The 22,209-nt window shown below is 61.5% G+C and overlaps 2 protein-coding genes across 2 annotated transcripts; one reads left to right on the top strand and one right to left on the bottom strand.

Annotated features, from left to right (window-relative positions):
• Positions 1–1,274: 1,274 nt before the first annotated feature.
• Positions 1,275–12,436, bottom strand: LOC309572962 (protein O-GlcNAcase-like; the record flags this gene model as incomplete). The annotated part of the gene is made up of 17 exons (XM_082281528.1): positions 1,275–1,411; positions 1,711–1,882; positions 1,963–2,155; positions 2,538–2,629; positions 3,444–3,548; positions 3,760–3,845; positions 4,489–4,545; positions 4,848–5,022; positions 5,106–6,322; positions 6,810–6,938; positions 7,040–7,324; positions 7,600–7,698; positions 7,979–8,150; positions 8,607–8,737; positions 9,274–9,358; positions 10,539–10,594; positions 12,397–12,436. 17 exons carry the CDS (start codon positions 12,434–12,436, stop codon positions 1,275–1,277), a joined length of 3,231 nt encoding a protein of 1,076 aa, XP_082137654.1.
• Positions 12,437–15,281: 2,845 nt separating this feature from the next.
• DOK1 (docking protein 1) lies at positions 15,282–21,328 on the top strand (the record flags this gene model as incomplete). The annotated part of the gene is made up of 5 exons (XM_082282646.1): positions 15,282–15,344; positions 15,518–15,811; positions 18,052–18,160; positions 18,293–18,465; positions 20,048–21,328. The coding sequence occupies 5 exons, from the start codon at positions 15,282–15,284 to the stop codon at positions 21,170–21,172; spliced, it is 1,764 nt and encodes a 587-aa protein (XP_082138772.1). The 3' UTR covers positions 21,173–21,328.
• Positions 21,329–22,209: the final 881 nt, after the last annotated feature.

The raw sequence follows: 22,209 nt of genomic DNA, 5'->3' as shown, positions 1-22,209 counted from the left end.
CCGCCGCCCCGGCCCGCGCCGAGCGGCCCCGGCCCCGCCGCCGGGATGGCCCGGACGGGCCCGCGCCCCCGGCCCGCCGCCCCGGGATGAGGCCGGCTCCAGCCCCCGCCCCGGCTGGGCTCGGCTCCAGGGCCGGCCCCGGCCCCCCGGGACGGAGCCGCGGGAGCTGCCCGGCCGCTCCTGGGGCCGCGAGGAGCTGCCGGCCGAGCCCCTACTCCCGGGGTTTGGCCACCCCGACTCCAGCCAGCCCTCTGCTCACCCCGGGGCCGGGGCAGCCAGCTCCGAAGGGCAAGGGAGGGAAACAGCCAGGAATGGTTTGTCCTTGGCAGCCCTTTTCCAGGGGTTGCAATTGGGTGGCTGGACAGATGCCCCCTCCTTGGTCATCCTGCCTGTCCTGGGCTGGCTGTGGCGCTCAGACCCATGGGGAGGCCCAAGCCCGGGGGTCCCATCCCGCAGGAAAGCCCTACAGGGCTGGGGCCGTGAGCTCACACTGCCAGAGGCTGGAGCACCTTCCCGGAGTGCAGAGCAGGGGGAAGCCGGGGAGCAGCTGGGGAAGTGGGTGTGTGGGGAGCTGCTTTGTTTGAGGTGACACAAGACCGACTGTAGCAACAGCCAGTGTGGGATGTGTGAGAGGGCATGAGGGTGTGAGAGGGACGTGCTGGCACCCCAACACTTTCCCCCAAGAGACGAGCCATGGTGAGAGCCCAGCAAACGCTTTATTGCCAAGGACAGCGCTTCCCTCAGCCCCCAGGCACAAAAATAGAGGCTTCCTCACCGCATCCCATACCAGATCAATCCATACAGACAAGCAGGTCCTCGGTGCTGAGAGCCAGCCCCAGCATCAGCCTCAGGCCACAAAGGGGATGGAGAGAGCTGGGCAGCCCAGCCTGTGTGACAGGGACACTCCCGTAGCACTAAGGCACCGTGCTGTGCTCCGGGACCACCAACCCAGACACTGCCTGGGGGCCTGCAGACAGCCTGGCTCCCCAGCAAAGGTGGAGGGTACCCAGCAAACAGGACCAGTTGGGGTGGCACAGAGGTGGCCCAATCCCCTGAGTGGCAGAAACAGCTCTCTGCTACCCAGGTACCTCACAGCTCTGCACACATCCCAGTGACATCCTGCTCACCCCCAGACCGTGTCCCCTCTCACTTGTACCTGGTCTGCTCGAGGTGCCCCTCTGTTCCCGCTTGCTCAGGCCGACGCTGTGCGGGATGGGCGGTCAGCCTGGCCTGGGGAACCAGCCTGTCCTGGGGCACTGGCTCCCTGTGCCCCATCAGAGGAGACGTCCCAGGAGCTGAGTGCCGGGAGAGCTGCCCCAGGCCACCGGCAGGGCGACAAAGCCCAGTTTGCTGTAGAAACTCAGCTGCTGCCGGTCGGTGTCACTGACCTGGCAGAACACTCCCCGTGACCCTGGAAGGGAGGTGAGAGGTCAGGGCACCAGGACCCCAGTGCTGGGACTGGGGGCACAGTGACAGGGATCCCCTCCATAAGGGGATCGGTCTCTCCACTGCCCCTTTGACACAGAGTGCCCCTGTGATGCCCTGAGACATGTCCCAGTCATTTCCCCCAGTGCAAAGGGAGGGGACAGTGCCTGGGAGCTGGGGCTGCTCTGCACCAGAGAGGGGCCAGCTCCCAGCTCTGGTGGGTGAGGGAGCAGTTGGGATGGGGTTGTGCTGGACGAAGGGCCAGCACTCGGAGGTCATGCTCACCGTTGGCCCTGAGTGCGCTCAGCAGGCAGAGGGCCAGGCTGCGACTGGCCCCCACGTCCAGCACGCGGGGGGCCGTGCCCAGCTGTACCAGGGAGGGGAAACGTCTCAGCACAGGCTGGGGCACAGCCAGTGGCTCTGCATGGAAGAAGAGCACTGCTTCCTCCAGGGCATCCTGCAGGAGACAAGCACAAGTGAGGGAACCCCCTCCACCTCTCCCATCCACGCTCCCCTCTGCTCCAGGTGTCCCCTCACCTGTCCTAGAGCTGGGCCACCTGCGCCCAGGTCTGGGGGGTACTTGTGCCGTATGGCCGGCAGCCAGCTGCTGTCTCGCTGCTGCAGGAAGCCCTCGGCGTGGAGCGCTCCGGCTGCATAGCCACACGGGCCACCCTCATCCTCCAGCACAAAGGTGTACTCGGGACTCAGGCTGAGGAAGCTGCCCAGAAGTCTGCCAGGCAGAGCAGGAGCATGGCTCAGCTGAGCCTGGAGCCCCTGGGAAACCTCAGAGCAGCTTCGTCCTTCATGCCCCAGCTGGACAGCACCCAGCACCCACTGACCACCCCTTTGAGATCCCTGGTAGAAACCCTCAGCCAACGGGAGCCATTGCAGCCTCCAGCATCCAGGCTGGACATCTGTAACAGTGGCTGCCGTGACCCTGCTGGACATCAGCATGGGGGTGTCCCTCCCTGCCCCCCTCAGTGAGGCCATTGCCAGCCATGGGGCAAAGCTGGTCCCCAAAAGAATGCCGAGAGGCCATTGCCTCACTCCCCAGCCCTGCATCACCCAGCACGTGTCCAGGCTCAGCACAGTCCAAAGGGGCTACATCTCACCTGTCACCGAGGAGATCCGGGTGGGCCACGAGGATCTCTGCCACTTTGGGATCACAGTCCAAACTCTCCCGGCACATGCGGTAAAGCTCTCCCTGGAAGACCCGGACCCATGTCAGCCCTGTCTGTGCCTGCCGTGCCACAATGCCAGCCACCACCTTCTGCTGGCCTCGGGCTCATCACCACAGCACAGCCAGCCTTCAAACCAGAAATTGCCATTCCGGTCAGGCATCCTGAGAGCAGCCGCTGCAGAGACGGCCCCAGGCCGGAGCATGCTCAGAGCAGCCAGAACGGCACCAAAAACAACACTGAAACTCAGGTCTCCAGAGAGCCTGAGCACAGCAGGACATCCCCAAATGTCCTGTCTTGGTCACAGTTGAGTTTGCTGCTGCAAACATTCTGATAAAAGCCCTGATAACCCAACAACAGGGGCAGGACGGTGCCCTGCTGTGCCTGTTCCTGCAACAGGCCGATGGGCTCAGCTGGATTTTCCTCTCAGGGTTTCACTGGACACAGACTTTGTTGTTGTCAAGGTTCAGCCTGAACAGATGAGCTGCACTCGTGTCTGTGGTGCCTGGATTTGTGGTGTTAGCCTTTCCTTGAGCTGGAGAGGAGCAAGGGTGAGGGAATGAGGTCTGGCCAGGCCCCTGTCACAGAGAGGTGGGTTTGCTGAGGCCACAGCACATTCTCCAGCCCATGGTCCGACATGCTGACCACAGCCCCAAGAGCTGCCCCAGGCCAGCTGGCTCTGAGCAGAGCTGGACCCGAGGTCCCTCCCCACCTGTGTCACCCCACACTGGGAGCTCAGCCTGGGGTCAGCAGCAGATGAACCCATAACTCATCATTTTAAGGGCAGCACAAGACATGCAAAGGCTCTGGCAGGACACCCCTCCATGCCACGGCTCCCACCTTGTCCAGGGGCAGCAGCGGGCGCAGGAGGTACAGCTGGCTGGATGGGAAGAGCGGGGGTGGATGGTAGAAGAGGTCACAGCTGTTCCCCACGGGCAGCAGTGCCTGGAAGAGATACAGTCCATCAGTTGGTCCTGGCATCCTGGAGGCAGCAGGAGGGTGGCTCTGAGACTCCCAAAATCCCAGGAACCACAGCCCAGGTGCAGAGGCCTGGGGCTGCTCTTCCTTCCCAAGCTTGCAGCAGCTCAACAGCAGAGTTGGGATATTGGCTTCCCAATGGCTCCTTCAGCCCCCACAGGGAGGGAGACACCCTCACCTGCAGCTCTCCAAAGAGGCCCCCACGACGCGCCCAGGGCTCGGCGTCCCTCCCCAGCAGGATCGGGGCAGTGATACTCTGGCACCCTGGAAGCAGCAGGACACAGACACACATGAGGTGAACAAAAACCTGCTAGGCAAAGGGAGGCCGGCCTCTGCCAGGCAGATCCCTGCTGTCACAGCTCCAAGGATGTGTTCCCCAGCTGTGCAGCCTGAGACAGTGGGAACGTGCCCTGCATGGCTGCGTCCCCGAGGAAGGGGCTCAAGGTACACGGCTCCCTCTCACACTGGACACCTGCTCAGGTCATCACCTGGTAACAGTTCTTAGTTTTTAAGAGGTCACAAGTCCCACAAAGCAACCAGGGAGCCCTAAACCAGAGGAAAACTGTGCAAAGCGATGCACAGGCATTGAAAAAACAGCTCCACCTCTGTCACCAAGGGCATTACTGCTCCCAGAACCCTTCTTCCACACAGGCTCTGGGGTCTTTGGGATAAAAGGGCTGAGGAACCATATCCTAGAAATGACTGTGAGATATGGTGAAGATCTACTCCAATGACTGCCCTGTCCCTGGCAGCAGTGCATCATCCTGCCCCGCTGTGTCATTCCCAGGGCCATTCCTGCTCAGCTCGGCAGGCAGAGTGTGGGGAAGGGCAGCCTGATGGTGAGTGCTGGCTGCTGCTGTGGGGCTGGGGCTGGTAAGGGGTGAGCTAGGGCAGTGTCCATACTTACAGCCAAAGCAGTTCCCCCAGGTGCCCTTGGGGTCGGGGTCGCAGAGCAGGTGACCATCTGCAAAGAGGTGAAGGGGTGAGCACAGGACACAAATCAGCCGCAGAAAAGGGGTCAAGGGGAGGTGCACTCCCAGAAGGGACCCTGGCACCCCCAGCTGGACACTGGAACCCCAGATCTCTGGGGTGGGTCCCAGAAACCTTCACCTCCTTAGTGGGGAAGCAGTGGATCCCCAGAGAACAAGCATCAGGGTGCCCTGGATGTGCCCCAGTGCCACAGAGTCCTGCACTCCGACTCAGCTGGGTTTGGATAGGTGTGACAGGGACTGGCAGGGGCTGGCAGGGCTGGCATCAGCCACGTACCCAGCCAGAGGACAAAGGCACTGGCGGCCAGCAGCATGTTGCGGATGTCCCAGAGGTAGGGGTGCAGGTCGTAGAGCAGCGCCCGGCCGGCGGTGCTGACGAAGCGGCTGTGCAGGCGGCACGTTCGCGCGCAGAGCAGCTGGAAGGACTGAGCCCGGCCTCGCCACTGCGTGCCCTGGAGACACACCAGGTGTCAGCCACCTAGGGACACACGCCATGGCAGCCACCCTGCTGCAGCAGCACCAGGACCAGCCTTACCCCGCAGGCATCGGGTGCCGTGGCTGGGACCCCCACGCTGAGGCTGTTTGCCCGCAGCCACCGAAAGTGCTCCAGGAGATCCTGTGCCAGAGCTCCATGGTGGTAGGGCAGGTAGAAGAGCTCCACCAGCATCCGCACCTCCTCCAGGGTCAATGGTGCTGTAGGGCTGGACACGGCCTCCTCTGGGGTCAGTGGTGCTGTGGGGCTGGATCTGGCCTCCTTTGGGGTCATCAGTGCCGTAGGGCCAGGCCCAGCCTCCTCTGGGGTCACCAATGCCATGGGGCTGATCCTGGCCTTCTCTGGGGTCACTTGTGATGTGGGGCTGGTCCTGGTCTCCTTGGGGGTCACAGGGCCAGACCCAGCCTCCTCTGGACTCACTGGTGCCATGGGGCTGGATCCAGCCTCCTCTGGTGTCAGTGGTGCCATGGGGCTGGTCCTGGCCTCCTCTGGGGTCACTGGTGCCATGGGGCTGGTCCTGGCCTCCTCTGGGGTCACTGGTGCCATGGGGCTGGTCCTGGCCTTCTCTGGGGTCATCTGTGATGTGGGGCTGGTCCTGGCCTCCTCTGGGGTCAGTGGTGTCATGGGGCCAGACCCAGCCTCCTCTGGGGTCACTGGTGCCATGGGACCAGGGCTAGCACCAACCTCATCAGTCAGTGGGGCTGGGAGGGCAGGGCTGTCACCAGCCTCAGGCCCTGGGGGTGTCTGGGGCACATCAGTCCTGATGGCCTCAGGCTGGGTGCTGCTCGGAGACTGGGCGGGGCTGGCACTCCCTGTCCTGGCATCACTGGTGGGTGAGGAAATGTTCTGACTGGTGGTGGCCCCGTTGCTGGAGCTCGTGGTGGGGCCTGGACTGGGGGGGTTCTCGGTGGCCATTGGGATTCCTGCAGACTGGGCACTCCCAGCCACACTGGGCAGAGCAGAGGAGGGCTCACAGCTCTCCCCACGCTCCGTGGCGAGCTGGTCCCCAGCCCTTGTAGGGCCCTGCTGACTGCCAGTGGGTGTCCTGCTCCCGCTGTCCTTTTCAGGCTCCGAGGTCACCTCCTTGCACCCCTCCTCTGGTGCCACTCCACAGGGCTTGGGGCTGTGCTGATCTGCCCCACTGGGAGCAGAGTCCTGGGGCTGAGGGTCGGGAGTGACCTCCTGTCCTCGCTCTGTGCCAGGCTGCAGCCTTGGTCCTCCCTTGAGGCTGACACTGGGGTGTCCTGGGGTCCTTCCTCCTGGCAGAACAGAACAAGAGGGAAGCCCCTTTGGCAGCTGCATGGAAACTTCTGCCCATGGAGCAGGACAGTGCTGGGGAGCACCATCCCCGAGCTGGCAGGAGATGAGTTGCCAGAACCCTGGGCTCGAGTTCAGGCCCCTGGAGCTGGTGAGGCTGTGGCTTTGCAGAGGCAAACACTGCAAAACACCGAGCTCACCCCTGGCTGACCCCCTCTTCCAGAGCTGGCGCAGGCTTCAGTGCTGCCAGCCAAGAAAACCCTCTCCAGGTTGTGGCCATGGCAGGAGCACCCATGGGGCAGCATGGCAGGGTGGACACTCATACCTGCCCACCACGGCATGCATGGCCCTGCTGCCACACCAGCCCCAGAGACCCCTCCAGATGGGCAAGGCTGGGGCTCCCTCACCCCGCGCCCACCAAGCTCCTGGCAGAGCCAATCCAGTGCTCCAGGGATTGAGGGATGCTGCATGTGCAGATCCATTGCCTACCTGGCTCCAAGGCCTGCTGGTTTATCTCGGCCACCCAGTCACACAGCGCCAGCTCCAAGGCTTCCTGGGGGCTGTAGCTCCTATCCTGAGCACCTTGGCTGTCCCCCAGGGCTGCCACTGCCTCCATTCCTAAGGAACTGCAGCTCATCAGCCTGGGCAGCCCTGGTTCCATGCAGGAAAGCTGCAGGGCTGGGCAAGGATGGGCAGCAATGGGCACTGGGACCAGGTACCTGCATGGTCAGGGTGGGCACAGCTCCCCAGCTCGCTCCGAAACCAGGTGCCCAGTGTGTGTATGGGGATGAAGTTGGCCTGGAGCTCACAGTTGGGGTTGAGGAGCAGCCCATGGAGCCTGGCCATGAGGCCAGGAGCACGCCCCATGTAAGGGCCCAGGAAGACACGTCTGCAGTCATAGTCGTTGGCGTAGAGGTTGTCCCAGATGACGGGACAGCGCCTCAGGACAGCCTCCACCTCCTCCAGCAGCACTGCTGAGAGCTCCTGTGACACCACCTTTGGGCCTGCAGCATCAGGGTGGGAACACACGTGGGGCACAGGGTCCATCGGACACACAGCAGGGACACGGGCAAAGATGTGGGTTGGGTCTCCCCACCCACACTCCCAAGCCAGGAGAGCAGACCCTCAGCTCAAACTCCTGCCTGGCTGGGGCTGCACACCCCAATATGAGGCACCACAGTGGGGTCACTTGCTGGTGGCTCTCCCAGGACAGCCCGTGGCCACAGGGTTTGCAGACACTGCACGTGGCCACGCACCCAGAGCCGGTCCTGGTGCTCACCTGTCCAGATGACACCGATCCCTGGGAGCAGCTCTTGGCCGATGGTCTGCAGGTAGCAGGACTGGCTGGGGCTGGGAGAGCAGAGCGAGCTGCAGTATTCTGGGAGAGAGCACAGAGCATCCCCTGAGGGCTGGGGGAACAGGAGGAAAGGCTGCCGGGATCATGGACAGGGGCTGGGGCCCTGCTGCAGCCTGGTCCTGTCTTAGTCCCAAAATATCCATAGCTCCCCCAGGAGCGTGAGGAGTCCAGGGAGAGCTGTGGGAACAGCCAGGGCACTCAGCTCTCAGCAGGGACAGGGGCTGGGTGCAGCCAAAGGTCATCCCAGTGTGAGGGGACTCCCTGGTTTGGGGGGCTGGGATTGCAGGGCTGCGGGCAGTACCTGTAGGACAGAAGAGGAAGACGGAGGGTTGGCCCAGCTCCTGGTAGACCTCGTTGGCCACAGAGGCCTGAGCCTGTGCCAGGGAGGGGAAGACATCTCTGTCAGCTTGGCACATGCAGGGGTCGATGTCGTCAAAGAGCAGCGCGAAGGAGCAGCACCCCATGGCAGCCACCTGTGGGCACAGAGGGGCTGCTGGGATCCCTGGGCACCAGAGAGCCCCAAGGGGCTGGAGAGAGGCATCTGGGCATAGCACAGATGGGGCAGTTCCTGCCTGGGCTGTGCCACGGGAGTAGCAGCTGCCCATGGAGCAACCCCACCATGCCAGTGGCTCTTTGCCCTCCCTGGGGACCCGGGGCTCAGCTCCAGCCTGTGCCAGGGCTCAGTGCTGCCCAGGAAGTTCTGGGGCTTGGCTGGTCCATCTCCTGCCCCTGTCAGGCATCCATGGAGCCTTCAGCTCTCTGTCACCATGACAGGGACAGCACATTGGCCACCAGGCACCCCAGAGCTGCTCCCTCTGTGCAGCAGCAGGAGAGGTTTACACCCCCACACCAGCCCATGGGGTGGGCACAGGAACCACACATGTGCCCCTTGCCTGGGAGCAGTGGGATGAAGGAATGGCCCACGGTACCTGCCTGAGTTTTTGCTGCAGCAGGAGCCGATCCCCGGCGCTGGAAAACACCATGTCCTGGCCAGCAGAAATGGCGAAAATAAACTCCACACCCTGCTCTTGGGCAGCTTCGATGAGAGACTGCATGCGGGCTGGGGACAGAGCACAGGGGGTCTGTGAGAACTGGGAGGCACGGGATGGAGGGGGACAAGGGATGGAGGGGGATAAGGGATGGAGGGGGACAAAGGATGGAGCAGGATAAGGTGTGAAGGGGGACAAGGTGTGAAGGGGGACGGGGTAGAGCAGGACAGGGGATGGAGCAAGACAAGGGATGGAGGGAGAACCCCAGCAGCCTGAAAGGAAGAAGCTGAGGTCATTGGGAGGGGAGAGGCTCCAGGAAGACCATTTCCACTCCCTCAGGACACAGAGGACTTTTGACAAGGGTGTACGGGCCAGAGATCACATTGCCAGAGACCCACATGGGGAGTTCCCCATGCTGGGTGGTTCCTTAGGCAATTCCATATAATGGGTACGGTCTGGGAATCTTCTTGCGCTTGGCAAGATCTGGGGGCCTCCATGCAATGGGCAGGGTCCTGGCAGGATGGAAATAGCTGGGGCACAGCCCATGCTACCCTCTCAGGGACCCGGGATGCTTGCAGCCCCCCGTGGGGCCCAGCAGAGCCGCTACCTGCCTCATGCTCTGTGTAGGGCTCTCTCCAGAGCAGCCGGTGCTTCAGCTCATCCTTGGGCGCATACATGTAGCAGTTCAGCCCCTGGCGTTGCAGCCTGTGCAGGGAGAACAAGGGGTCACGCAGGTTCCACACAGGCTCTTTGCATGGCCACATGGAGACAGAAATCTCAGCCAGCTGAGCTCTAAGGTTTGTGTCAGAGAGCAGCAGGACGTGCCCCCCGGGAGGGCAGACACCTCCTTCTTTTGGCACTCCTGTATGGAAGCCATCTGATATATTCATTTGGTTTTATTTATCCTCCTCAGCAGAAACTATTTTACATTTTCCCATGGTCAACAGAGTAGGAAGCACTTCAGGTATCTCGTGATAAAAGTCCCTTGTCTTGTCTCTTTCCAGATAAGAAAAACACCGATGGACACGTCACTCTCATGTGCCACCATGTGAAAACATCCCAGTCCAGCACCAGACAAAGCCCCAATTAGACCTTCTCATTCCTGAGGTACTTTAAAACATCACAGCTTGTTTTCCTTCCATTTTTCTGTACCCACATCTCTGGTCCCTGCACTCTGGTCCTTAATTACACTTGTGACTGCCCACACTGTCACCACTGCACTGCCCATGCAGTCACCAGGGCACTGCCCACACTGTCACCACTGCACTGCCCACGGGAGGCCCTGCAAAGCCCCAGTTCATTGGTGGCAGGTCCTGTCAGTGCAGCTCATCCCTGTGCAGGGATCGCCTGTGCACGGGCACCAGCTGCTTGGAGAGGAGCTGCATGGATCAACTCCCATCCCAGTGACGGATCCTGCGCACATCCTTCCATCACTGGGACATGGGGTGACGCTCAGACAGGCATGGGGACTCACAGGGACACAGCAGGGCCACCCACACCAGGCAGGGGTGGCAGCCTCAGGACACAGCAGCCACCTGTGCTCAGGATGGAGTGATGCCCTCGTTCCCACAGGGTTCAGCCCAGCTCCAGCGAGCCCGGGCAGGCTGGAATTGCCCGCCTGGTGTCTTCGCTCGCTGCTGGTGGCAGCGGGGATGCGGCCAGCGTACCCACACAGGGCTGCACCAGGATGAGTGGAGCCCCAGCACCATCTGCCGGCACGGGGCAGCCCCGCGTCCGTCCGTCCGTCTGTCCCGCCGCACCCACGGCCCAGCCAAGCGCGGATCCTTCCCGAGTGCTGGGACAGGGGGACACTGAAGAAGCATGAGCCCCCTTCGATACCACCGCCCCTTCAGAGAGGAAAATTCGGGGTACTTGCCATTGAAAAAGAAGTTTTCTCTGATCCATTGACCAAGGTCTCCCATAGAAACCTGTAAAAGGGAGGGGGGAAAAGGGCAAAATGTAGTTGTTAGTGCCTTAAAACAGTCTCTGTCTGTGCTATCCCTGAATGCAGAGATGCTCTGCTGGACATGCAGCACCCATTCCGCCATTGGGACCACTTCCAAGGAAGAACCCTTCATATTTCTGTGTGTAGGAAGCCCTGGGAGGTGCAGAGTTGTCTGCAAGGCCAGGGAGAAAGGATATCCAGTGGAACACAAGCCCTTTCCCTTGGGGACAGGCAGATAAATGGGTTTGGAGAGATGCAGATTTGACAGCTCCTCAAAGCAGAGGTTAAGGGGAACCCGTCAGTGTCCCAGCACAGATGGGAGATTTAGCAAGAGAAGAACTTTCAGCCACTTCAAGTCTCTGGAAGATCTGGCAGCTGCACCGTGAAGTCTCATGGAAAATCCATTACATCTTGGACGGTGATGGCAACAGGCCATCAAGGCATCTTCCTGCTTTCTCTCTGCATCACGGGCAACTTTTGAGTCAATCACTGCACCTTCCAGCAGCCAAGGCCAAGGGGAGCAGATACTTGGGAAGTGACGGCATTCCCAAAACTGGGCGGTGCACAGGCGCAGGCTGCACTGACTCCATTAAGCTGGGAGACGGGATCAGCTCTCGGTGTCTGGCACGAGGCCAGGGTCACCCAGGAAAGCACCTGCATTTCCCAAAGCACCTGAGTGTCCCAGAGCTCATCTGCCCTCATTCCCTTGGCTCCCTTTGGCAGGAGCCCACCCTGCAACCCCCAGCACCAGCCCTGGGCAGTGGTGAGGTGGGTTGCACCACAGCAACACCCACTCTCCATCTGTCTTCTCTCTGCAGACAGATCTTCTACCTGCTTGAACACCTACATGGTTATTCCATACACTTTGAAATAATTTATAGTCACCTTGCTATCCATCGCCCACCATACATGGGGCCAAATTTGTGGCCACTTGAGAATCCCAGCAAACATTTCAAAGTTATTTCTGTGGTAAATAATTTGCTATTTCGAGATCACAGCGAGGTCCCCAGAGTCCCTGTATGGCACCTGCAAGTGACACTTTCACAGCACATGTTGCTGTGAACAGATGTGGGCTGGCAAGGAGGACACTCAGTCCTGCACACGCCCTGCCAGCAGTGTTCTCCTGGAATGGCTTTGCCAGCAGCATCCCTGTCCTCTTTCCCAGGTCAGCTCTGCTATATCGATGATTCTTGTCTGACTCATGTCAGCTTCTCCACCCCTGCATTTCCTGTTTATTTTACATTTATTTGCATGGTGCCCCTGCTTCCTCTCAGGTGAGGCAGTGGGCAGTGGCCCTCAGGGGGGTACTGTGCTGCCAGGAGAAGGGCAGATGATTTTGCCAGGCCTGGCTCAGCTCCAAAAGGAGCTGGGGATGTGGGGAGGGAGAAGCACAGAGCCAGCTCTGGGCACGGGTCCTGCACTGCTGCCCATGGGCAGGGTGGGCAGGTGGGGCACACCGGGAAGCTGCCCCTGAGTCCAGGGCAGCCGAGAACCTCGTGTAGAGCTCTGGAGCCCGAGCAGAGGGTCCCTGTGCCCCTCTGGGGAGGTCAGCTCTGCTGGTGTGGCTGCGGGGCTCAGCGGGGCTCTGGGGAGAGCTGGGAGCATCCCAGGGGTGCTGCTCCAGACCCCCGGCAGAGATGGGGCGCCGTGCAAGAGCCCCACTCCCGCCTCCCCCACAGCCTGGGGCCCTTCCCGGCCCGGCTCACTTCGGGTGGATGGGACCAGCCCCTGTAATGCCCGAGCGGGTCGGGCGCCGGCCCCAGCCGCGGCCCCGAAGGCACCTACCTTCCACCACGCCGCAGAGGAAGCGCGGCCGCTCCGCCATCCCCGCGCAGGAGCGGCCCTGCCGGCGCGGGGGCAGGCGCAGGGTGCGCGGAGGGGGGACGGAGCGATGCGCGGAGGGGCGGAGGAGTGCGCGGGGGGACGGAGGAATGCGTGGAGAGATGCGCGGAGGGGCGGACGAGTGCGCGGGGGGATGGAGGGGGAGCGGGGGTTGAAGGAGTGCGCGGAAGGATGGGGGGCGCGCAGAGGTGGAGGGTGCGCGGGGAGGGATGGAAGGTGCGCAGGGGGCGGAGGGTGCGCGGGGAGGGATGAAGTGTTGGCGGGAGGGGATGGAAGGATGCGCAGAGGGGTGGAATGTCTGCGGGGGGATGGAGCGTTCGCGGGAGGGGATGGAGGGTGCGCGGAGGGCTTCGCGCAGGGGCGGCTCCACCGCCCGCCCCCCCCGCGGGGACGCGCTCGCCGCAGCGCAGGGGGCGGCCCCGCGGGTGGGGCCGGGGCGGGGGCGGAGCGGGGGCTGCCCGAAATCTGTGCGGAGCCCCTGGGAGGCGATGCTCGGAGCCGCAGTCTCGGAGCCCCCGGCCCGGAGCCCCCGGCGCTGCAGCCGCCGCCGCTCCCGGGCACTGTGCCCGTGCCAGCCCCGGCTCCCCCGCGTCCCCAGCTGCGGGGGTTCTCCCGGTGCAGCCCGAGGACACTTCCTTCTCCTGCCTTTGAAGCTTCCCGGGACCCCACAGCCCCAGAGTTGTTCCCGAGGGGTCGAGTGTCATTATCCCCTTGTGTTCACCACTGAGCTGGCACCTGCCCTGGCCACACCCTCGTGCCAGGCCTACGGTGCGTTCCCTCTCCTGGTCCGTGCCATCAGGCCGGTCCATGTGCCTTGCAGGTGACTCACCTGCCTGCCTGTGTCAGGCTGTTTGCCTTGTGCCACCCTGCTCTGAGCTGCTGACGCTCGTCTGGCTCGTGGTTGTCTCCGTCCCACAGGCTGTGGTTTGCAGACGTGCTGCCACGTCATGAGTTCCCTGTCCTGCAGCTGCACATCACGGGGCCCTGCCTACACGCGAGCCGAGGTGTTTGACACCACCAAATCATTTTGCCCTTTTTCAGACCACTGTCCCTGTTTGTTGACGCCACTGTTTTGCCAGGGTTTGCGGTCTGATCGTTCGCCTGTCTCGTACACTCTGTTATTGGTACTGCTGTGGTTACATCCTATTGCTGTTGCTAGTAAATGGCTCTTATCTCACCCTGTGTGACCTTCACTTTTTGTGCCTCCAACTCTCCTCTCCGTCCTGCCTCGGGGGGAGGATAGGGCATGAGCAGGTGGCCTGGGATGTTTCAATGGGAACACTAAATTGGGGAATAGCATTCCTAAACCAGGGCACCAGCACAATTTTGTTACCACGCAAGTGTGAGGGATGGAGCTAAGAGAGTGCAGAGGGTCACCCCTGCAGCCAGGCACTGCCAAGTCTCTCCCAGCAGCTGTCCCCACCTGCAGCTGTTTCATCAAAACCACGGGTGGAGAAATGGGCATCAGGGCCTGGAAAACCAAGATCTGTGGCTTCTCCCTCTTCCCTTTGCAGGTTTATGTTGTGTCAGGAAACTGAGTCATGGTGCCTGGGCCATCAAAGCAGCAAGAAGCCTGAGAGTGACTGACCAGCAGTGATCTGGCAGGGTCACAGTGCCATCAGAGTGCCACTAGGCTGGGCCATCCAGGTGCAGGGAGCACCTGGCTGTGCTCGTCCTTGTTCTTTGCCTCACAGCCAGCATCTGTCCCACCTGCTGCTGGGAATGCTGGACTCAAACCTGAGCCTGCAGAAGGGTGCTGGGGCAGGCTGCAGTGGCCAGCCATGGAAGGGACAGTACTGGGAGCAGCCCAGTGCCCCTGGAGTGGCTTCGGGGCCTGGGGACATGGCGTAGTTGGAGGCAGAGAGATATGGATGGCATTACCCCATCCACATAGACAGTCAGAGAATGAAGTTGTGCAGGGCTGTGCATACACAGGTGTTTGCTGTGATTCCTTCCTTCCTCTGCTTTCTCTGGGAGCGCCTAGCTATTTATTCCACGGTTTTCTTGGACTATGAACTTGAGCTAAGCAGCCTCGAGTTCTCCACTTGCTTTTTCCTCCTAGCAAAGACATCATTCCTTTTTCCCGTCCTGTGAAACCTCACCTATCCCCTGTCCACTGCCCACATGGCCCTCACTTAGCCCATCCGAGCAGGTTTTCCCATCTCCAGTGATAGCACGCGCCTGTGTCACACGTGTGTGCACCAGTTCACACTCACGCACACGCACACACGTGTTCACACTCACGCACAGGTGTGCACATAGGGGTTCACACTCATGCATGCACACGTGTTCGCACTCACGCACAGGTGTGCACATAGGCGTTCACACTCATGCATGCACACGTGTTCGCACTCACGCACATGCACAGGTGTGCACATAGGGGTTCACACTCATGCATGCACACGTGTTCGCACTCACGCACACGCACAGGTGTGCACATAGGGGTTCACACTCATGCATGCACACACGTGTTCGCACTCACGCACATGCACAGGTGTGCACATAGGCGTTCACACTCATGCATGCACACACGTGTTCGCACTCACGCACATGCACAGGTGTGCACATAGGGGTTCACACTCATGCATGCACACGTGTTCACACTCACGCACACGCACAGGTGTGCACATAGGGGTTCACACTCACGCATGCACACGTGTTCACACTCACGCACACGCACAGGTGTGCACATAGGGGTTCACACTCACGCACGCGCACACGTGCACACGCGAGCGCGCCCCGCCCCTGACACGCGCGTCCCCGTCCCCGCCCGGTCCCCGCCCCGTCCCCGCCCCAGTGGCGCGGGCGGAAGCGCGCGGCGCGCGGGGATGGAGCCGCCGGCCATGGAGGGGCCGCTCCTGGTGCAGCACAGCCACAAGTTCGGCACCAAGGTGGGTCCTTCCCTCCTTCCCTTCTCTCCTTTCTTTCTTCTTCCCTTCTTCCCCTTCTCCCTGCCCTCGGGCCGGCCGGGTGCCGGAGCGGAGGCGCTCCGGGGGCCGCTCCCGGCGAGCGGCCGGCCCGGGTGGGGAGCGGCCCCGGCGCGGTGTGACCCCGCTCCCCGCAGCGCTGGAAGCGCGGCTGGTCCGCGCTCTACCCCGCCAGCCAGCACGGCGTGGCCCGGCTCGAGGTGTTCGACTGCAAGGAGCCGTCGGCGGCCGGGCGGGCGGGCACCCGGCGGCTCGCCCGCACCGTGGTGCGGCTCAGCGACTGCACCAGCGTGGCCCCGGTGGGCGAGGGCGGCCCCCGCGCGGGCACCGCCACCTTCCGCCTGGAGACCCGCGACCGCAGCTTCCTCTTCGCGGCCGAGAAGCAGCAGAGCGAGGAATGGGTGGCGAAGCTGTGCCAGATCGCCTTCCCGGTGAGCCCCGGGGTGGGTGGAGGGGATGGGACGGGACACGGACATCAGTGTGTGTGGGGGTGACCCCTTCCCAGCTGGCGGCATAGGGAAGGACACCCTGAGGCAGCGCCAGTGGTCCCAGGTTTAAAGCACCCGGCCCTGGCACTCCGGTTGCCTCTTGCTGGCTCCTGCTGTGGGTTGCGGGACTCCTCGGCGTGCTGTCAGTAATTCGTGGGTGTGGCTCCAAATTTCAATTCGGGCTCTTCTTGCCCGGTGCAGAGCTCGTGCTCGCCCCTGTAGAGAGCTGGCCGGAGGCCAGGTGATGGCCGAGGAGTGTTTCCTCTTGGCCCAACCACTGCTGCCTTTCCTGCCACAGCAGCAGCGGCGGAAGCAGAGCTTCGAGAGTGTTGTGGTGCCTGGTTCCAGGACCCATCTGGTTCCAGGGCCTGGAACCCCCTTGCCCAGCCTTGGGGCTCGCTGCTGGGAACATCCTATCTGTGCTGGTCCTCTAGCTCTGCAGGCCCTGGGGCTGGTGGTCAGCCAGCATGACCACCCAAGGCTGTTTGGGCAGTGGGTGCCCTGAGAGTGTGGTTTTCCATGCCCTCTGGGAGAGCAGCCTATGCCTGCCCGGCCCCACAGTCCTGGCTCTCCCTCCTGGGAGGTGTTTGGAGAGCCCCTGGTTGGGCTCCAGCCGATTCCAGGCTTGAAGTGCTGGGCAGGGCTGCCTGGCAGGAGGACTGGCTGCACAGCTGGTGATCCCAGGATCTCCCCTGGACAGGTGTTTGCCGAGTGTGATTTACCTTTGTCCCTCGTGCGTCTCCCTGCAGTCTCCTGCCAGGCCAAGTGTGTCTGTGCAGCAAATGCCAGGGCTCACGGGGCCGGGAGGCACTGGTGAAAATGACTCTGTGTCTCCTGATGCAGTTGGGGTTGCAGCCTTTGCCCTGGAAGTGGCTTATGGGGCTGAGCTGGGGACACAACAAACCCTTGGAGTGGGGCAGGGTAGTGGCCAGGCCAGGGAGCACCTGCTTGGAGCAGGGCTGTGCTCCTGCCATTCCTCTCAGGGGAGCCATTATTTGTGTGCCCGAGGTCCAGAAGCAAGCTGACAGTTTAGGAAGTTGTAAGCAAAAGGCTTCAAGGCTGGCATGTGTTTTAGAAAGGCCTGACCTGGAGCAGGAGGCACAAGAGCTGCACGTGGCCTCTCTGCACAGAGAATCCTCAGCTGGGAGTGCTGATCAATGTGATTTTGTGTCATGTTGCTGCCCAGAGGGTAAGCAGGGTCCAGCAGCTTGGAAGCTGGAGCCCGAGTTCATTTGGAGTTCAGAACAGAATTTTCTTTTCCTTTTGAAGATGAAGAAAAGTGCAGTCAAATGGAGCCTTAGAAGGCTGTGGAAGATTAGGTGGCCCTTGGCTTTCCAATCCCAGGCTGGAGCCCTGCTGCACTGGATGCTTTAGCTGAGGAGGAGCTGCTGCTATCAGCTGTCAGGACATGAGGTTTTAGGACCCAAACACAAGGGCTGGATGGCCCTTTTTTGGGCCTCGTTTGGGCTTGTTGGTAAGAAGCTCGTGTTTGTGGGTTTTAAACTGAAACTGTGGCACTCGCCTCCTGCAAGATGTACCCTCTGCTGCAGCCCCACGGAACAACTCCAGCTCCTGGCCACACACTGACCCTCCCTTGTGCCAGCTGCACAGGGCTCTGTGAGCCTGTAATTTGTGAGGGGCTTTTCTGGAGGAAGATCTCTGAAAGCACCAAGGGTCTGTGTCCCTCCCCAGGCCCTTTGGGACCGTGCTGGCACACGGTTGCTGACAGTGTGTGTTGCACTTTCAGTTCTGCATGTGCTAAAATAGAACTGCTCACTTCCCCTCTGCGGGCCACCCCTCCTTCTGGGCAGGACACAGACCCCCTGTTACCAGGCCATCAGCCCCCTGAGCTTATGCTGGTATGGCCAGGAGGGTGTGTTGGGGTTGTGCCGTGATTTGGGGGCAGCTCTGTGGGTTGTGCTTCCCTGCACCCTGTCAGTGCAGAGCCCAGCTTGGGACAAGGTGCTGCCAGGAGCTCAAGGAAGTCCCTCCTGTGCATCCTGGCCCTGTTCATCCATGTTCATGTGGGCTCAGGGGGGGCTGTCACTGGCTGTAGGGTGAGCAGGGTGCAGGACAGCCAGGCTGTGTAGGGCCAGGGAGGGCAGCAGGGCCCAGGCCATGCAAGGGAGCCCGGGGCTAATGTGGGAAGGGGACTCTGGGTCTGATCTGCTCTCCTTTGCCAGGGAAATGGCCCCAGCGATGGCGTGGTGTCACAGTATGGCAGAGAGGGCAGCGGGGAGGCGCCGGCCCTGGAGATGGCCGTGAACTCCATCTACTACTCCAGAGACGAAGGTGGGACCTCCTGCTGCCCCGACTTGGGGCCACCTTCCATGGAGCCTTGTCCTGCTGCTGCCCCATCGCTGGGGCCACGCTGGGCATTGCCTGTGTGCCCCTGCCCTGCCCTGAGCAGCTCTGTCCCCGCAGTGAACGCCTTCTGGGTGACGGTGCAGCGGACCGAGGCCGCGGAGCGGTGTGAGCTGCGTGGCACCTACGTGCTCAAGGCCGAGCGTGACAGCCTCGTCCTGAAGGACCCACGGACGGACAGGATCCTCTATGTCTGGCCCTACCGGCTGCTCCGGAGATATGGCCGGGACAAGGTGGGGAATAGGGAGCCCCGTGTGCTGCAGGTGCTCCCCCGTAGCTGTTCCCTTGTGGAAGGCTGAGCTGATGTCCTGCAGCCAGCCCTGCCAAATGCCAGGACTGCTGCAGCCCCTTGTGACCATGGCAGAGTCGCCAGGGACATGTCACCCTGACTGTCCTCAGTTCCCGCCTGTGTCACCATGCTGGGGCATGGGCTGGCAGCACACTCATCCCCTCTGTGGTTGTCCCACTTTTGCTGAGGCCATTGCAGCCTCTGCTGCTCCCTTTCTCCATCCCAGCGCTTCCCAGCTTGTGCCGTGAGCAGGGACGTTCCTCAGTGCTGCACACAAGCTCTCCCCAGCATCCAGGGATCTTGGCTCCTGGCAGTCCTGGCTCTGCCCTGGGCTCAGTCTCTCCCTCCTAAGGATGGTGGCTAGAGCAGAGGGGCTTTGAGGCACCAGTTGCTCTGGATTTGTTCACTTTGTGGGGCGAACTGCTCCTGTTCTCACTGACCTCTCCAGAGTCCCTCTCCAGACTCCTCCTGCAGTGAGTCCCCAATCTGCCTTGCTGCTACCCTGAGTGCAGGAGGTCTGGGGCACGCTGGACAGGGAGGAAGTGGTGGCCCTGGGGCTGTTTAGTGGTGTCCCTGAGGCTGTTTATAGCGGTGACCGTGTCGGCCGCACTCTGCTGGTGGTGCTTTCTGTGGCACATTCCCAAAACAGAGGTGGAAACCGAGCTGCCCCTGTGGGGATGTCCAGCTCATGTGCAGAGTCTGTGCTGGTGGTGGGAAGAGAGTTGCAGGATGTGGGGAGCTGCACCCACAGTGACCTGAGCAGAGAGGGGTTGACTGTGCTTCTGTTCAGCAGCACTGACCCACGAGAAGAAGTTTGTCCCCAGAGACCTTCGTAGCAATCACAGGGGCTGCTGCTGCCTGTGAAAGAGGCAGAAAATCCCCCCTGGTTAAGGGAATGAGGCTCAGGAAGGGTGGGCGTGTCAGCTGGTGGGAACCTGCTCACCAGAGTGTGTTCAGACCAGAGGAAGCAGAGCCCTGGTACGAGACTTCTCTTTAGAGGACCTTTACTGTGAACAGATTAATGCTGGTAGGTCAATGCTTTGCTTACTCTTGGTATCCGAGCTCCCAAGCCGTGTCCTTCCTTTTGTATCTCTTGCTTCCAGATTGCTCCCTTGTTACCTAACATTCCATGCTAGTTTCCCCTGCTGAACTGTAACTCACCTTCTCACCCCACTCCCTCCTCAGTGTTATTTCCTGGACTATTTGGTGCCAGTGGTTGAAACTGCTGGAACTGCTCACATAAGGCAGCAGGGCTCCAGCAGTGATGTCCCCTCAGGTGTGCTCCAGTTCCGGTTCCACAGCTTGTTCTGGGCTGCTGGCCAGTGTGGCCTTTCCCTGCCCAGCTGCTGGGCACAGGGTGGCCCTCAGTGTGGGAGTGGAAGGAGCAGGATTTCAGGGCAGTCTCTCCTGCAGGATGTACAGGATCAGTGCTGCAGCCACACGCCCTTTGGTGGGAAGCACAGCCTGCACGATGCGCTGGGTCAGCGGGTGCTGAGCAGGATGTGACCCTTCTGCTTCCTCTTCAGGTGATGTTCTCCTTTGAGGCTGGCAGGCGCTGTGACTCAGGACCTGGAAACTTCACCTTCGAGACCAAGCAGGGCAACGAGATCTTCCGCCTGGTGGAAGCCTCCATCCAGGAGCAGAAGGCGCAGGTGGAGGAGAACCGTCAGAGCTGTGACTCGCTGGAAGCCGACAGCCCTGGCATGGTGCAGATCCGCCAGGCCCTGGCTGACAACCTGAACCTGGAGCTGCCCGCCGAGGGGGATGACACCCCGGCACCCAAAGCGGGGCTGGCACCCAGGGCCGGTGCAGCAGCAGAGGATCGAGACGCCACGTCTCTGCTGAAGAGCCGGACTCTGCCAGAGCTGCCCGTGCCACCGGCCAAGCCCGCGGTGTCCAGCACCCCGCCGCGCTCCCCTCTGCCCAAGGTGCTCCGTGCTGTGCCGCCGGCCGAGGACCCATCCAGTGTGTACTCAGAGCCCCTGGACTCAGTGAAGGGCCTGCGGCCATGGCCGGACCCGCTGTACTCGGACCCTGTGGACAGCAAGGCCGTGAGCGGGGCCAAGGCGCCCGGTGGGGCTGTGGAGGAGCCAAAGCTGCGGCTGCCGGTGCTGCTGTACTCGGGCCCGTACGAGCAGGTCCGGGCCGAGGGGCAGGGCCGGGCCGAGGGTCGTGGCCAGGCTCCCCCTGGGCACAAGGAGCACATCTACGACGAGCCCGAGGGCCGCGCTCCCCGCCCCCTGCACCCCCTCACCTACATCTACGATGAGGCGCGGCCCACGAGCGAGGCCTGGCGCACCCAGGGCCATGATGGCAAGGGTGGCTACGAGTACCCCTACAACCCCAGCACTGACGATTACTCGGTACCCGCCTTCCCGGCCAAGGCCAAGAACCCCAAGCCAGTCCCAGCCCCCAAGCCCCAGGCAGCCTTTATCCCCAAAGGGGCAGACAGGGTGGAGGACCCTGGCAGGCGGTGGGGCAGTGCTGCCCCTGAGAAGGTGCTCACCAAACCCAGCCTCAACAGCAGCAACAACAACAACGTGGAGGTGCTGTACAGCCAGGTGGTGAAGCCGCAGCAGCTGCAGAAGAAGGAGCAGTCTGTGGATGAGTACAGCTTGTCACCTCTCTATGAGGACTTAGGGGAGATATGAGGTGCTGCTGCTCTGTATCTGTATCTCAGGAGGGACTGGGCATCCCAGTGCCAGCTGGGCTCCTCCTCTGGGGGGTGGCTTGGGGTTGTTCGGGCTCAGGCAGAGCCCCTTTTGCTCACCAGTGCTGAGGGGCTGTGTTTTCCTGGAGGGAAACAGCAAGAGCAGGAGAGCTGTGGCTGGTGCAAGTGCCAGTGTGTTTCTCCAGCTCTGGAGCTGGCTCCACTGTGCCTTCTGATCTGCAGGAGGGCTGGCTGTGTTGCCCTGTACTGCTGCTCCGACTCTGCTCTGGCTTCCTGTCAGACCAGGCTGCAGAGCTCTGGTGCCTTTGTGGGGTGTGGAAGGCTGCTTGCCATCAGTCTCCAAAAGTATTTTTATACAAAGTTATTTTAGTATTAAAGTCTGCATGTCTCAGAACGACACGTTTGCCTGTGGCATGGATGGGGAGTTGCAGGTGCACATTTGTGCCTGTGCCAAAGCTACTGAGTTAAGAGGGAGCCTCAAAGAAAAGTGCCTGCCAGGTTGAGCTGTGGCTGGGATGCCCTGATGCCAGGGGATTAAGGGAAACGGGAGTCAGGCTCAGATATGTTGATGGCCTCCAGGCATAAGGCTGGGCAGGGACAAGTGCTAGCTCAGCTGCTGTGCTGTGGCTCAATGTAGCTGTCCTTCTCCAGCTTGATCCCAATGCTGATCCCCCCCCACCCCGTTCCCAGCTGCTTTGAAAGGCCTGGAATGGCTCAGTCTGGATCCCATTGACTTTAATGGCAAAATCTGTGATCCCTGCTGTTTGGTTTGGGTGATTGCTGTGTGGCCAGCCTTGGGCAGAAGCCTACCCAGGGGAAAAACAGGTTGTCCTTTTGGTGCTGGTAATGGTTTTGAGAGATTTCATGTCCTTTTTGTGTGGTGCCAGACCAGGCACCCTGGCATTGGCTGCCCCCACGTCTGGATGGGGCTGCTGGTGACTTCTGCAGGTTTAGCAGCCTGTGATACCAGTGTGACAGGCAGCACTCTGCTGTTCCTGTGCAGAGGGCTAAGCAGGA

This window comes from Coloeus monedula, assembly GCF_965178545.1.
Source record: "Coloeus monedula genome assembly, chromosome: 5".
Taxonomy (NCBI): domain Eukaryota; kingdom Metazoa; phylum Chordata; class Aves; order Passeriformes; family Corvidae; genus Coloeus; species Coloeus monedula.
The sequence above is the reverse complement of the archived record's forward strand: the minus strand, read 5'-3'. Positions and strand labels throughout refer to the sequence as shown.